Source organism: Engystomops pustulosus, chromosome 7, assembly GCF_040894005.1.
Source record: "Engystomops pustulosus chromosome 7, aEngPut4.maternal, whole genome shotgun sequence".
Taxonomy (NCBI): Eukaryota; Metazoa; Chordata; class Amphibia; order Anura; family Leptodactylidae; genus Engystomops; species Engystomops pustulosus.
The window spans coordinates 91,695,618-91,711,408 of NC_092417.1; the positions used below are offsets into that span (position 1 = coordinate 91,695,618).

A 15,791-nucleotide genomic window follows, 5' to 3' on the forward strand; every position below is an offset into this window, starting at 1 on the left:
CTACAAATATTTTGTAAGACATGCTTGCATTTTACAAAAAATGTAACTTGTTAAGCAAAATTTTATAATGCAAGCATAATGTGAGCTCTTCCCCCTCTACTGCACTGTACCTCCCTCTCTCACAAAATTGTATAACAGGAGTATTGCACAAGTAGAAGAAATAAAGGGGCTAGATGTTGTACTTCACAGAACTAAATATATTTGGGGTGTGGAATCAATTGTCTGCGTTACAATAATTTCCTAGGGATAAACTTGTTTTGGTTTTAATAGCTATTTGAATTACAAGCTCCAATTCTGTTGGTTATATGAGCAATTTAGATTACAAGCATGTCCCTGAAACTAATTATGTTCCATAATAATTATAATTCGTTATATTGCGCCCACAGATTACGCAGTGCTGTGCAAAGCATGACAAATTGGTCCTTGTCCCCATGGAGCTCACAATCCAAACAGCCTAACAGTATGTTTTGGAGTGTGGGAGGAAACCGGAGGACTTGGCAGAAACCCACACAAACACGGAGAGAACATACAAACTCTTTGCAGATGTTGACCTGGGTAGGATTTGAACCCAGGACCCCAGTGCTCCTAATCCAAGGTTCCACTATACTTCACTGTGCCAGAGGGTCGGCAATAATGCCTTTCCTGTGATGCAGAATGTTTTGTTGTAACAGCACCATATAAAATAAGTGACATGAAATTCTACTATTGTACAAAAGGTTGCTTAACCTGGGAACATTGAGAAACATTAGTTCACATCCTTTGATCAACCTTTATCTTGATCATTTATAATATTCAACTTTCTATATTCAGGTCACAATGGAGGAAGACGGCTATTCAAGGGCCAAATCTATTCTACTAATGACAGAGAAACATGCAAGCTGCGCTATTGATCTTCTCAAAAGCTTCCAACAAGCACAATCCACTGTCCCTCCTGAACTTGTCGCTTTAGCTCAGGGGTTGCTGCATTCCTGGGAAAACAAGAAACAAGATGAGGAGCTTTGCCCATATCTTAAAACCTTTGGATACTGCAAGTGGGTGTCCAACTATTATAGGGTGATATTATTCATCTTGGAAACACAGTGTGTACCCTTCACGCATTTGCAGATTAGAATTTCTTACCCTCCTGTATTCGTGTCACAAATACATCCACAATATAATCCAAAATATGAACCAGTGACATAAGTATCTCCCGATTTATAAATTTGCCTCTTTGTAACGCGTTTCATAATATTTTGTATTTTTTTTTAATCCAGCCAAGACATTTATGCTTGTCCTCATCGACATCATATTAACCCTTCATGTGACCATCATTGTGGAGAACCCCCCATGCCAAATAGCAAGTCATATATAACTGTAAGTTTCATCTGGGCATGATTACTGTTCTGTCAGATGGAATTTTCTGGGGCTGGTATGGGTCTGAGATCTATAAATGTTATGTCTAATATTTATTTGTGTTTTTTATACAGGTTCTACCTCTCCATATTGTGGATGCGGCTCGATTCTATGGCCGTGTAATAACAAAAAATGATCCATATGATAAACTTTACGCAGAACTTAATCAGTATTATCAATCACAGATGAATAATATTCCGGCGCAGAAAGTGTCCTGCAAACATCTGTATGCAATAAGTGATGGCTCAAGCTATCACAGGTACTTCATATATTAAAGGGTATATAAAAATTGTAAAAATAAATAAATAAAGCACGCCATTAGAATTCAGAGTTTAAAGTGAAGCAGGTTTTGTGTGGTGCAGAAACAAAAATGTTGACTCAAGCCTTTGGAATTTTTATCCCATTATTTTTCGATTATCACCTTAAAAAATCTATAGCTTGTTCATTTTTCCATGTACAGAGCTGTGTGAAGGCTTATTTTCAGTGTTACAAATTGTATTAATCAGTGACTGTATTTCTTATTCCAAGCCGTGTCCTCGGAAGCTGGAAAAAAAAAATCCATATGTTGTGAAATTGACAAAAAAACGCAGTTGCTGCACCTTCTTGTGGGTTCAGGCTTTTACGACTTTTACTGTGCATTCCAAATGATATGTCTACTTTATTCTTATGTTCGGTACGATCACAGTGATACCATATTTATATGGATTTAATTGTGTTTTAATACTTTTTTAAAAATGAAAACCTTGTGTACGACAAATTTTTAATTTTGCCTTCTTTCACTGGAGCTGTGTAAGAGGTCATTTTTGCAAGATAACCTGATTTTTTTTTTTTTTTTTTGCTACCATGACTGTGCCACCTTTTGATCACTTTTTTATAATTTTTTTTCATGTGATGTAAACGTGGCGTTTCGAACATTGGGACGTTATGAGCTTCACCACTGGGAATAACCGTTTTATTGTTTTGATACATTGGGCATTTTGGGACACAGTGATTCCTAAAATGTTTGCGATTTTTTTTTTTATTTTTACTGTTTATTTTTATATCAGTTCTAGGGAAAGGGGAGTGATATGAATGTTTAGGTGTGTTTTTTTTAAGAATCTTTTTAGCTTTTTTTTTTTTCAATTTTCTTTTGGACCCTCTGTGGTACTTTTAAACCTGGACAAGCGGATCGTTCCTACCATATACTTCCATACTACTGTATTGCAATACATGGCGTTTTTACACATGATTGACACTGTCACATTGTAGTGAAGCTGCACAAAATGAACAGCCTCGGGTCTTCTAAAGACCCCAGGCTGTCAGGGCAACCAATCATCGCTCCCCGATAATGTTACGGCTTTCAGTGGGTTAACACCGGTGATCAGTATTAGTAGTATTTGGCCGCCTTCATACATCGTTAACAGATCCATGATATAATAGTATGGCATGGAGTGTAAAAAGGTTAAAGATTCTTAATGGGACACAGAAACAATCAGCACATTTCCAGCTAATCGTCTTTAGGCATGATTAAAGATGGTTAGGCTGTGATGTGTTGAATGTTTGTACCCAATGAATTTTTATACAAATAAATAAAAGGGAACCTTTCATCAGGAGCCATTTTTCTGGCTCCCATGTCCCCATAGAGAATAGTGTACAAATTGCAGTTTTTAGTAGTAAAACTGTCTTTTTTTCCAAAAAAAAAAGAGAAGTTATGTTAAAGTTTCCCTTTCTTTTTGCAGAGCTGTATCCCTAGTTCCATGGAAGTGGCCAGTGAGGAGTGTTTTCCTCCCAACCTCAGAAAACGCTTGGTTATGTATAGATTTCAAATAACAAAAAAAACCTTCCATGTCCCCCATATCTCCACCCACTGTCGCTTCCCCCCTCAGGGGGTCATTTATGTCTGCCCCACTCCTCACTGGCCACTCCGATGGGACTAGGAACACAGCTCTGCTTTGAGAAATGTAAATTGATCTAACTTATCTTTTTTTTTTTTTTTACTGAAAAATTCCAGTTTTACTATACAATTGTTTTGGCTATTTGTATACTTTTTGGCAGGTGTGTGGCTGTTAAGGACCCCAGGGATGTCCTCAGTAGCAGCCTGTTATGCACGATCCTAACAGTGCTAATGTCATATGACTATGTAATATACAGAAATACATTAGTATTGCAGTATATTACAATGAACAAGTGCTCAAATGATCACTTGTTCATGTCCCACCTAGGGAGTAAAAAAAGTTTAAAAAAAATGTAATTTAAAAAATAATTAAAAAAGAATAAAAGTAGCCTAGTCCTCGGGAGCTGACTCTGGGGTGGGGGTGGGGGGTTCTTGGTCATTGTGATTCCTTGTAAAACATTGATCCAAATATTGGTGTTTATAAAAACCAAATAAAAATTATCTGATTTAAAAAAAAAAAAAAAAAAGAGAATAAAAGTCCTCTGAAGTCCCATCCCATGCAATAATCAAAACATAAAGTGAAAATCACCCATAAAAACACAACATATTGGGTATCACAACGTCCACAACAACCCATACAATAAAATAAAATTGTCACTAAACCAGAACGTTGAAGGCAGTAAAAAAAATGTGAATAATACCTCACAAAATTATGAAATTTTCACATATGACCTCATTAAAAGCGCACAAAACGTTACATACCCCGACATGATACCAAGAAAAAGTACAGCTTGTCCCACAAAAAATAAGTTCTAAAACGGCTCTGTAAGCAAAAAAATAGAAATGTTTTACCCATTGTTACATGGCGATGCAAAAACAAATTTATTACAAAATGAGTTCTATATTCTGCAAAACAAGCTAACCATAAAAAAGCCATATAAATGGGGTATCATGTAATCGTAATGAACCATAGAATAAAGATAGCACATTATTTTTATGGTACTGTGAACGTCCGGGGAAAAAAATGCTAAAAACTATAAACAAGAATTAATAATTTTTTTGGCATAATTTACCGGGTTTTATTGCTGTCAGGCCTCTCAAAGTCCGTCAAAGCTGAGCAGGTGCCTCTAAGTAAGGGTTTTTGCGATTCTCATAAAAATGAGAAAAATTGCATCCACAATTCTGAACCTCCTAACAACCTAGAAAAGAGAGAGGATGCATAAAAAGCCATGCAGATCTAAAGAAGACATTTGGGAAATGTTAGCTATAAAGTTACTTGGGTGCGATGACTAAGCGCCTGAAAAGCTGAAAATTTTTTACTTTCAAAATATATAATTTTTTGGGGGAAATTTTGTTAATTATGTTAAAGCATTACAAATTTATAACCTCCTATAATGACACATGGCAAATTTTAAAAATCAGGCCTGGTCCTAAGACCCTAAAATAAGTCATTTTAGGGTCTTTAGGACCAGGCCTGATTTTTAAAATGGGTTGACCTGAATGGGTTAATGGTCCATGATCACTGCTTTTACCAATCACAGACAATATTTATGGGTCTTTATTATGGTTCTTTCTTGGCTTCTGAAAGGGCATTATGTTTTAAACCACATCATCTAATGCACATATATGGCAGATATCACCATGCAATTATTGGTTAGTTGTTTTTGGCTTTTCTTAGTTGCTCTTTCTGCTTGTGTACAATATGATTAGTTCAGTTTATACAAAATCTGCTAACAATTGCTTATTACCTGTCTCCAGGCAGCAACATATACCGTATTTTCCGGGCCATTAGGCGCACCGGAATATAAGGCGCATTAGTCCGATGCGCCTTATATATGTAATAATTCCATATATAAGGCGCATCGGACTATAAGGCGCAGGGTCGGGGGCGTGGCGGAGGTCCGGGGGCGGAGCGGAGACCCGACGAGACGCGACGCCGAGACGAGACGCGGAACGCGGGGAAGGTGAGGGGGAGGTAAAGAATAGAATACTTACATAGATCCCCGCTACCGGAGACAGCAGATCTCCAGCGGGAACTGCAGACCACGCGGCAGAAGTTGTTCGTGCTGCGTGGTCTGCAGTTCCCGCTGGAGATCTGCTGTCTCCGGTAGCGGGGACCTATGTAAGTAGGGTCCGCTGCCTCATATAGGGCGCACCGGACTATAAGGCGCACTTTGGATTTCCAAGGAAATCCAAGGCTTTTAAGTGCGCCTTATAGTCCGGAAAATACGGTACACTAATTCCTCTCTGTACCTGTATGAGCTTTGTTAGAAACCTGTTTTCCCGTCACCAGGAATGTTGTTTATAATACTTTATATTCTTGAGTATATGGCATGCGCCAAAAACCCGGGGCAATTCAGGGAAAATCGGCGCAAATCGGAAATATTCGGTTAACACATCGGGAAAGCGCGAATCGGGCCCTTAGTAAATTACCCCCAATAAGTTTTCCCAGTTTTTTGTGGTAGAATTATGTACCTCTGCTTATATTCGGGTCGGCTTATTCTCAAGTATTTTACAGCAGTGGGTGGAGGAGGTGGTTGGGGTCTGGGGTTTGGCTAGGAACTTACAGCTGTAGCAACCCATGTGCCTGTGTTTTCACATGTGTTCTTCCTCTACTCCACACCATCCCCCTCCCTCCCATGACATGAAGTGTGGAGGTGAGGAGATTGACACAGGCTGCAGGTGCTTCCTCCCCCAGGACTCACCACACAATGCTGGCAGGGAGCCAGGTAATGTAAAATGAACTAATGAAATGATTCAGAATGTGGACAATGGCATTTTATAATCAGCATAGCGGAGGCTATTGAAACCTCTTACTAGCTACAAATGACATTCCTGGTGACATGTGCATTTTAAAGTATCCATTTGTGAAATCATTGTAGTCATGCTATCCAATGATGAGGTTATACATTTATGAGCTAATGGTAAATCCTACGTGCTGCTGGCATTATTAGGGTTTATATGGTTATCTCTGAATAAGTGGTCAGTAGACCAGACAATGAGCCTTCAATACCAGAACTCCTACTATTAATTGCACCCTCCACACTATTAATGTTTATAATGTAATGTATTAATATGTGCTGTAATAGGACATATTGAACCTTCTTTACGTATATTATTTCTTACTTTTATCTTTTCAGAGTCCAGGTTTTATCTACAGAAACAGTGGACAGTGTCTTGTATGCACAAGTGCAGTACATTGATGATGGGAAGACAGACAAGATCCCTGTTCATATGTTTTTCCTTCTCCCAAGTGTCTTTCAGTCAGTTCCTCCATTATACCGAGAATTTATTGTGTGTAGGGTGAAACCTATTGACAATGAGGACAAGTGGGATCCAAAAGTGAGTTGTCAAAGGTTTTGTTTAGCATGCACAGTAAATATGTAGTATAAATTCTTCATTTTTTTTTAATCTTCTTTCCATTGTATGTCCTAGTATTAACATTACATCTTTGTTTTAGGTGACAAGACTTATTACTAGATGTGTTAGAGGAAAGCAGCACCTAGCTAAAGTTGTTTTTAATATTGGGAAAACGTACTGGCTGGATCCTATGGTAAGAAATATATCTTTTTCCGGTGGGGGTGGGGTTTCTGAGAGATCAGTGACTAAAGCAGTTTGGTAATGTACATATTAGAATAGAATGCAATAGAGGTTGATTTTCCACAAACAGTTTGTTGTATAGATGTGATAATATGTAAGCTCATGTGACAAACAATGGACCTTATTGTCACGGCAGGGATTAGACTCAGAGGAAATATTTTACAAAACTGCCTTTGGGCAGTCAAGATTAACCCATATCCGGACAAATGAAAAAATAAAGTAAAACATCACTTTTATTAGGGATTCTTAAAAAAGATTGCACTATATTACAAGCTGTTGTGGCACAAACCACTAGATGCACAGGACAAACAGTGGATTAAAAGCACAGTGTGAACTGGGTCATAGGCAGTTTGCAGGTGGTCAGTGGTATGAAATGTGAGATAGTGGGCACAATACGGGGTCCATATCCACCTATAATAATTGCTATAAGTCCACTATTGGCCAGATAAAGAGGACTGTCCTAAGCAGTATTGTCTGCTACAGTAATGTAACTTATTGTGTGGATTAAAGCCCTAAAATGACCACCTAGACCATGAATAACAGTGTTGCCTGTACTGCCCCAGCAGGGGCCGCTGTGGTAGCAGGCTGTATTGTTATAAATACTGTATGGAGATCCTAGTCCTATCGTTAGAGATATATTGGACTGAACGGTCTAGGTGTGATCAAGGTCTGATACTATCTATCCCTATTGCAACTGATGGTATTAATATTATTGCCACTGCCTGCCTAAGATTCTGCCACACTGCTGATTAAAATTTTCCAAACATTAGCCCCCCGACATGTTTCACCAGTACAACTGGCTTCATCAGGGGTTTGGGCTAAATGCTAAGCGCGGGGCTGTCACGCCGAGTATATAACAGTGAAGCCCCTCCCCGTGGGACCAAGTTGAACCTATGAAAGTGGGTCCTTCACAAAGAGGCGCATCCCATTTAAAACAACAGTGATGGGCACCATGATACACCAATGAAGTGTCCAGGAGGAGGCAATGACTCCTCCCAGTAGGAAATGATGGGGGTGTAGCCCGTACTATTCTCCAATAGCGGGTAAATATGTCATCAAGCCCCCTGATCAGCTGACTCATGGACTGTCCGTCAGCTGACTGTCAGCTGACCGTCAGCTGACCGCCGGCCCGACGAAAACACGCGCATGACATTGGACTTAGTGCAAATATCGGCACCAAGCCCTGTCAAGATGCGCATGACTGTGGACTTAGTGCAAGGTACATCATTAGCCTTGGGAGATGATGGTCTGCATGACAGTACGTATGACAGCAGACTTGATGCATGCTACGCCACTGATTTAGGATGTGACAATCAGCATAATATTTGGTAAGTATCTTTAGAAAGTGAAATATTCTCAGTATGTATTAAGCATAGCTTGCTAGATTTGAAAAAAAAAAAAAATTGAATTCTTTTCTTTCTTTTTTTTTCCTCTTTGAAAATTTTTTTAAAGGGATGCATATTGGAGAAGGAGTTAAAGGGATGCATTTTGGAGAAGGAGTAAACATTGGTCAAAGTAGCCTCTAATGGGGCCTACAGGGGAGGCTGTAGTGTCCACATGCAGCATAGTGGAGTACTAAATATACATGAAGGATAATCATCTGGATGGTGATAACAAATCAAATATATTACTAGTATTTACAAGTATGAGTACATAAAGTCAAAGGGCTCAAATGTATGCAGTGAAGGTAAAACCTCCATTAAGGCCCAACGGGCTCAAAGATTTGAGGCGATGGATCCACCTCGATTCAAGTTGTAACAGTTTGCGGTCAATGTTACCTTTGCGAGGTCCAGTTTTAACTTGATCGATCGCCCAGAATTTAAGAGTACTTGCATTACCCCCATGGTGGAGTCTCACATGTCTGGAGATTGGAGTATCTTTATTGGTCGTTATAGAGCTGACATGGCTGGAGATTCTTCTCCGTAATTGTTGTATGGTTTTTCCAACATACAGTTTTGTGCACGGACATTGTGCCACATAGACCACTGCAATGCTCTTACAGTTCAGATAATTACATATTATCACACACACACACACAACAATATACAGGCAGTCCCCGGGTTACATACAAGATAGGGTCTGTAGGTTTGTTCTTAAGTTGAATTTGTATGTAAGTAGGAACTGTATATTTTATCATTGTAATCCCAGACAGAACTTTTTTTGGTCTCTGTGACAATTGGATTTTAAAAATGTTTGGTTGTAATAAGAATCAATATTAACACTAAAGCTTCATTACAGACACCTGTGATAACTATTATAGCAGATCAATGTAGCCTAGGACTAAAGTACAATAAATTACCAATATCCAGAGGTCCGTTTGTAATTAGGGGTCGTATGTAAGTTGAGTGTTTTTAAGTAGGGCACCGCCTGTAAATGCAAATGTGTGTGTGTATATCAGATAAACCATAGAATGCTTGGCTTTGGGTTACACACACCACCTTCATTGCTAGTATCCCTGCTAGTAACTACCCTGTTAGCCAGCAACGGTGCTATTGATTGTGAAAGATATTCAGATTTTTTTTACTATCAGATCCCACCATTTCACAAGGTTTGTTATCATACTGATACTCATTTATCTAGGATAGAACCCACAATAGCGGAGGACTTGATGACTTTTTTTTTATTCTCTTTGCATCTGTGGCAGAGATGCATCTACTCAGAGCATTAACTGTGATGAACAATCTGCTTGCCTTGCTTTAAATTGTTGCTTTTTATGTTATTTTCTTCATTGTTTAAAGAACACCTGTCACTTCTCTGGACATCTCTGGTTTAGTAAATAACTGCATTTCCCATAATAAAAGCAATTTTGGATAATCTTTTCTTATAAATTTTGTGCTGGTTTTATAATTTCTGCTACTATTTTATACCGTATATACTTGAGTATAAGCTGACCCGAGTATAAGCCAAGACCCCTAATTTTACCACCAAAAACTTGGAAAACCTATTGACTCGAGTATAAGCCAAGGTTGGGTATTGCATTGATCAAAGACGCCCCCCCCCCCCTGTCGGATACAGCCAGCCCAGCCTGCCCCCTGTCGGATACAGCCAGCCCAGCCTGCCCCCTGTCGGCTACGGCCAGCCCAGCCTGCCCCCTGTCGGATACGGCCAGCCCAGCCTGCCCCCTGTCGGATACGGCCAGCCCAGCCTGCCCCCTGTCGGATACGGCCAGCCCAGCCTGCCCCCTGTCGGATACGGCCAGCCCAGCCTGCCCCCTGTCGGCTACGGCCAGCCCAGCCTGCCCCCTGTCGGATACGGCCAGCCCAGCCTGCCCCCTGTCGGATACGGCCAGCCCAGCCTGCCCCCTGTCGGATACGGCCAGCCCAGCCTGCCCCCTGTCGGATACGGCCAGCCCAGCCTGCCCCCTGTCGGATACGGCCAGCCCAGCCTGCCCCCTGTCGGATACGGCCAGCCCAGCCTGCCCCCTGTCGGATACGGCCAGCCCAGCCTGCCCCCTGTCGGATACGGCCAGCCCAGCCTGCCCCCTGTCGGATACGGCCAGCCCAGCCTGCCCCCTGTCGGATACAGCCAGCCCAGCCTGCCCCCTGTCGGATACGGCCAGCCCAGCACTAAAAAAAAAAAAAAAAACGTCCCCGCCGGCATGCGCATACTATGACGCAGCCGCCAGCTGTGAAGAAACATGGCTGCACCCTGCAGGATGTTACCGAAGAAAGAAGAGAGGCGTGGAAGCCAGAAGACGAGCCGCGCTGACATTGGGGGAGCTGGACTGGCTGTATTGACTTGTGTATAAGCCAAGTTGAGGCTTTTCAGCACATTTTTTTAGCCAAGTGAGTACCTTTTGATGCTGTCAAATCAGAGTTGACGCAGTCAATCTAAATTGCCAAATTACCAAATTGGTCGGCACTGTGACCCTTCCCTCATGCTCGCTGACAAACAATAATAAATATTGTTATTAAGGAAAGATCCTGAACTGTTACCAAGGTGTGGGGGTTGACATGTCCTTTTTTAAACTTTTTACCTCTAATTTTAGGTACAAGTAACCACATTGTCCGATCTAACGTCCTGTGTATATGACCTTAATGTGCGTCAGGAAATCCTATCTACTGGACTAGGTACAGACAACCCCCAACACATACTCCGACTGAAAGCTCTGCTGGAAACAAGTAGTGTCTCACAAGTGTCTGTGAGTAGGTATGTATCTGAAGCAAACTTTGCAAATTAACCCCTAAGCGGTTGTTCCGCTATTAGCGCTCTGTGCAGTACAGATGCCAGTTCGTCCACGTCCGAAATGACAAGAATAAAACAAAATCGTTATAATAACCGCAAGATGAACACCGTAAAAAAACTCAAAAAAGCACCATAAATTATCATTTTTACCTATATTGTCCCAAATAAAATGCCAAAAAAGCGTATCAATACACAAATGGTACTGTTGTAAAACAAGCTCTCATTCAGCTAATGAGGTTTTAATGTATAAAATTTGTAAACCGTAAGCAAAAATATAGAAATGTTGTATCACATTAATCATACTGACCCGTTGAATAAATCTGACATTTTATTTAGGGAATATGGTGAACACCAAAAAACACAAATCAATTACAGTGTTGATGTTTTTTACCACAACCCCCCAACAAAAGCAATGGGGCATAGCCGCAAATAATAAACCCTTGCATGGCAACATTAAAGGAAAAAATATATTTTATTGCACAAAAACGTGCGCCATGAACCAACTAAAAATCATTCAATTCTATGGCTAATGCATGGCTCTCCTGTCTTTCTGCGCCTCGATGTGCGCCCCTACAACAAGGAACGTCCACATGTGGGGTGTCTTTGAACTCTGGAGAAATTGCTCTCCTAATTTTAAGATGGGTTTTCTCTTTTTATCTTTTTTTGAACATGTAAATTTTAACACTAAATAAATGTATTACCGAAAGTCGGACCATTCGAAATTTCACCTCCATTTTGATTTAATTACTATGAGGAGCTCAACAATCTTCCTAAATGCTGTTTCTGATAGTTTGAGAAGTGCAGATTTGAAAATGGTTTGATATATAGGGGGTTTATAATGTTATACATTTCAAATTTCATTAAAAATGGTAATGATCCCCAAAAAAGTCAATTCTGAAATTTGAAAATATGGAAAACCGATGTTCGAGTTGAAAGCCACGTGACATCAAAATAATTTATCCAGACATTTCAAAAATTATGAAATTGTAAAGCAGACATATGGGAAATGTTATTAAGCAAGTAATTTAGGTGGTAAAACTATCTTCCTGAAAACAAGATAATTTCAAATTTTGCAAATGGCAAAATTTACCACTTAACTTAAGGTCACCAGGGACCTCATTTTCACTAAAGCCAATCACACATGCAGTGCAAATATGCCTTTCTGCCTTTACCAAGCATTTACATTACAATATAATTGTGAGTTATTACTTACCTTGCATCCTGACAAAATCCTGGGGTAGTCACAGGGGCTGGACTTTGGTTTGGATGCATTTCAAAAAACATGTACCTTGTCTCTGTTACTCACTCCTCAGAGCTTGGCCCCCACCTTTGTGCTCCTGTACAGCTCCACCTCCTGCTCCTTCTCAGAGGTCACAGCCTGGTCAGCCTGGGGGAGGGACAAGCTGTGCAGGAGCACCAAGATGGAAGCAGCCTGCAGCTCAGACAAGTCACATGTTGTTTTTCGAAATGCATCCAAACCAAAGTCCGGCCCCTGGGACTACCCCAGGATTTTGTCAGGGTGCAAGAGTAAGTTATAACACACCATTATATTGTAATGATAAGGCAGAGGCATTTTTGCAGTGCAGGTGTCATGGGCTTTTACAATCTGTCTTTAGTGAAAATGAGGTCCCTGGTGACAGGTTCCCTTTAAATGAAGTTCAAGATTTGACCCAAAAAAAAGTCTTAACCCCTTAACGACCAGGCCCTTTTTCATTTTTGCGGTTTCATTTTTCACTCCGCACCTTCAAAAATCTCTACGTTTTTTTACATTTTTACGTGTAAAGAGCTGTGTATGGGTTTGTTTTTTGCATAACACATTGCAATTCAGAGTGACGGTATTTAATATTCCATGCCGTGTACTGGGAAGCTGGAAAAAATTCTGAATGCAGTTAAATTGATGAAAACCACATTTGCGCCATTTTCTTGTGGGTTTGGATTTTACAGCTTTCATTGAGCGCCCTAAATGACATCTCATTCTCCCCCCCCCCCCCCCCTTCGCTACAGGATGTACAGGGATGTCCAAATGTGGTAAGTGGTTAAAATCCCTTTTTTAAGTAAAAGTGTTCAAAAGTTATAACTTATATAAAGCGACTCAGAATCCAAAAATTGGGCCTTAATGTGCAATCAGGCTGCGTCCTTAAGGGGTTAAATGAATCGTCTGCCTAAAATCAACACTCTTTATTTTGTTTGTAAACCCTAGGACAGCAGAATGAGTTTTATTCTCACATCGTATGGTTCTTATACATTATACATGTATGTATTTATGTCCCTCTTTAGACATATTTCTACTATTGTGGGCTTCTTTTTCTCTGATTTTTTTAACAGTGAAGAAACAACTAAAATACTCTGCGAGAAATCTACAGAAGCCCTCAATGTAGTGAGTCCTCTGTGTCTGGAGAGTGCAGATTCTGGTATGCTTCTATCCTCCTACCTATTCACATATTTTTTCACAGATAGAGCTACGTTGAATGACAATTTTTTTTTTTATTATTATTTTTGTTTCAGCCACTAGGAACATGTTTGTCGGTGGCAATTTTTCGTCCCATGCTGATGAGGAAAAAGAACACTTTGAAGAGATTGATGGCAATAAGCATTCAGAACCTACTGGGACTGTTCCCTCAACTAGGTTTGTTGTTATGTGTAGAGCTAAGTTCTCTATAAAGTAGTTGTCTGGCTCCTAGTCCATTGTTGTCACTGATGATTTAGCTGCTGTATCCAATTGGTGGATGTGTCTTGCGTTACACTGGAAAATCTAAGGCCCCTTTCACACACTGGCCCATTGTATTCAATGAGTTTTGTCACACATGCATTTTTTTTTTTCATGTACACATGCATTTTTTTTTTCATGTACACATGCATTTTTTTTTCATGTACACATGCATTTTTTATTAACGCGCATTAAAATCTCTGCACACTCTATTTTTGCAAGTCACGTGAAAAAACGCATTATACAAGTTTATGTAAACGCATCAAAAACGTATTGCTTTCTAAGACACGTGCAAGTGCATTGTATTTTTCGCTAATCATAGAAAAGATGGTTAACAGTCACAAGTCTCTTTATCAGTATGTGGCTGACAATTGAATAACCAGTTAAATAACCCATGTTACGCGTTTACCATAAAGTGCGGGAAGTAGCCTGTGAGTACATCTTAGGCTTCGTCTAGACAGTCACAATAATCTACTTGTTCACCTTTTAGAAAACCTTCCCTGTACCCCGTTTTTTTTTTTTTTGTATGAAGTGCTTACTTATTTTCGGTTATTCACCTGCACATAACTGCAACTGTTTTGAAGGGATGAACAGCAGACTCTAAGTAGTTCCACAGGCGCGACTTTGCTTGCGGTGGTGGCCAAGGCGAGGTGCAGAATCGGAGTCGTGGTCAGGCAGCAGGTCAGGACAGACAGCACAGGATCAGTGTCGGGGATGTAGCAGAAGGTCAAGAAAGGCAACAAGGAATCGAGGTCCGGAACGTAGCAAGAGGTCACAACAGATAATACACAAGAATCTCAACTGGAAAGCTTTCTCTAAGGCTATGAGGCAGGGGTCACAGGAAGAGGCAGGCTTTATTTTAGGTCAGCGGCCGGCCAGGGCCAATTACCGGCGTGCTGGTCCTTTAAATTTCACAGAGGCGGCGCACTCGCAGACACTTCCTGCCAGCAAGCAGTGTGCACAGACTTGCTCTCCAAGCTACAGGCAAGATAATATCATTATAGCATGCGGACGAGGTATAGTAAAGCTGACTTGTGTTTGTTATAGGCGAGTTAGCAGGGTGGCATTGTGTATTCTATCCATCTCATGGATCTCATAATCTCTGGTCTGCCTCATCTCTCATTTTCTATGTGTCCGATAACAGTGAATGTTCAGAAGCTAAATAAAAATGTAGATAAACCTGTACCCTGATTATGTAAGAAAATTGTCAGCAGACAGCATCTCATTGAGAGTCCTTGCCCACACGCTGGATTTTTACACTGACCATCACTGAGAGATAAGAGCTAAAACGGCAATAAAACTGAGTAAAATTGTAAAGTAAGGGGTTAAAATGATCTTTGTGTAAAGCGTCAGTAGAGGATTACATTTTGAGAACTTTTCTTTCATGGGCAAAACCCCTTTAACTCTTTAAAGGCAGTCCCAGGATAGTCTAATGTCTTTAGAGAGCTGAATCAAAAGAAATATTCTTTATATTCCGAAATAGGCACATAAAAACCATTTTACTTAATGAAGTCTATCACTGATCATTTCTTCAAAGTTTTAATTTGGCTTTGATTCATAACCATTAGCTCTTCAACCATTGATCACTGATCCTTCATGTAATTAATCCAGCTTAAGCTGTAGTAATAAGCAATTCTATGGGTTTTAACAAAATCACAACTCTTCTGTTTTTAGCTTGTATCCAGTAGTGAAATGGTTTGAGAAGGACGATAATGTGATATTGACTGTAAAGCTGCAACAAGTGACTAATCCCAAGTGCGCGTTCTACAGTGACAGACTTGTGTTTAGGTAGGTGATTTTAGTTTTTTTACACTTTAATTTTATTGGTATGTTCTCTTATTAAACAGATGTACAAGTTTCCAATAAAAGCAATTTTTGAAATTGAGTCGAGATGTACAAACAAGACACTTAAACTTGGAAGACATAACGGAACAAATGGGGAATACAGAAAAACATGGTGACAGGGTACATAAAATAGATTTGTCATAAGTGATAGTATTAATCTGAAAGTAATTACCGTATGTTATATGTAGT

General features: G+C 40.1%; 1 protein-coding gene across 3 annotated transcripts in view; it reads left to right on the forward strand.

Moving 5' to 3' along the window:
- Positions 1 to 15,791, forward strand: part of TDRD12 (tudor domain containing 12) — a 103,874-nt gene that overhangs the window by 74,864 nt on the left and 13,219 nt on the right. For all 3 annotated transcript variants that reach the window (XM_072117227.1, XM_072117226.1, XM_072117228.1), the window contains exons 26-34: positions 811 to 1,031; positions 1,254 to 1,353; positions 1,467 to 1,651; positions 6,406 to 6,607; positions 6,726 to 6,818; positions 10,854 to 11,014; positions 13,376 to 13,461; positions 13,556 to 13,676; positions 15,432 to 15,545. In XM_072117227.1, the coding sequence (XP_071973328.1) occupies positions 811 to 1,031; positions 1,254 to 1,353; positions 1,467 to 1,651; positions 6,406 to 6,607; positions 6,726 to 6,818; positions 10,854 to 11,014; positions 13,376 to 13,461; positions 13,556 to 13,676; positions 15,432 to 15,545 (1,283 nt within the window). The remainder of the gene's footprint in view (positions 1 to 810; positions 1,032 to 1,253; positions 1,354 to 1,466; positions 1,652 to 6,405; positions 6,608 to 6,725; positions 6,819 to 10,853; positions 11,015 to 13,375; positions 13,462 to 13,555; positions 13,677 to 15,431; positions 15,546 to 15,791) is intronic.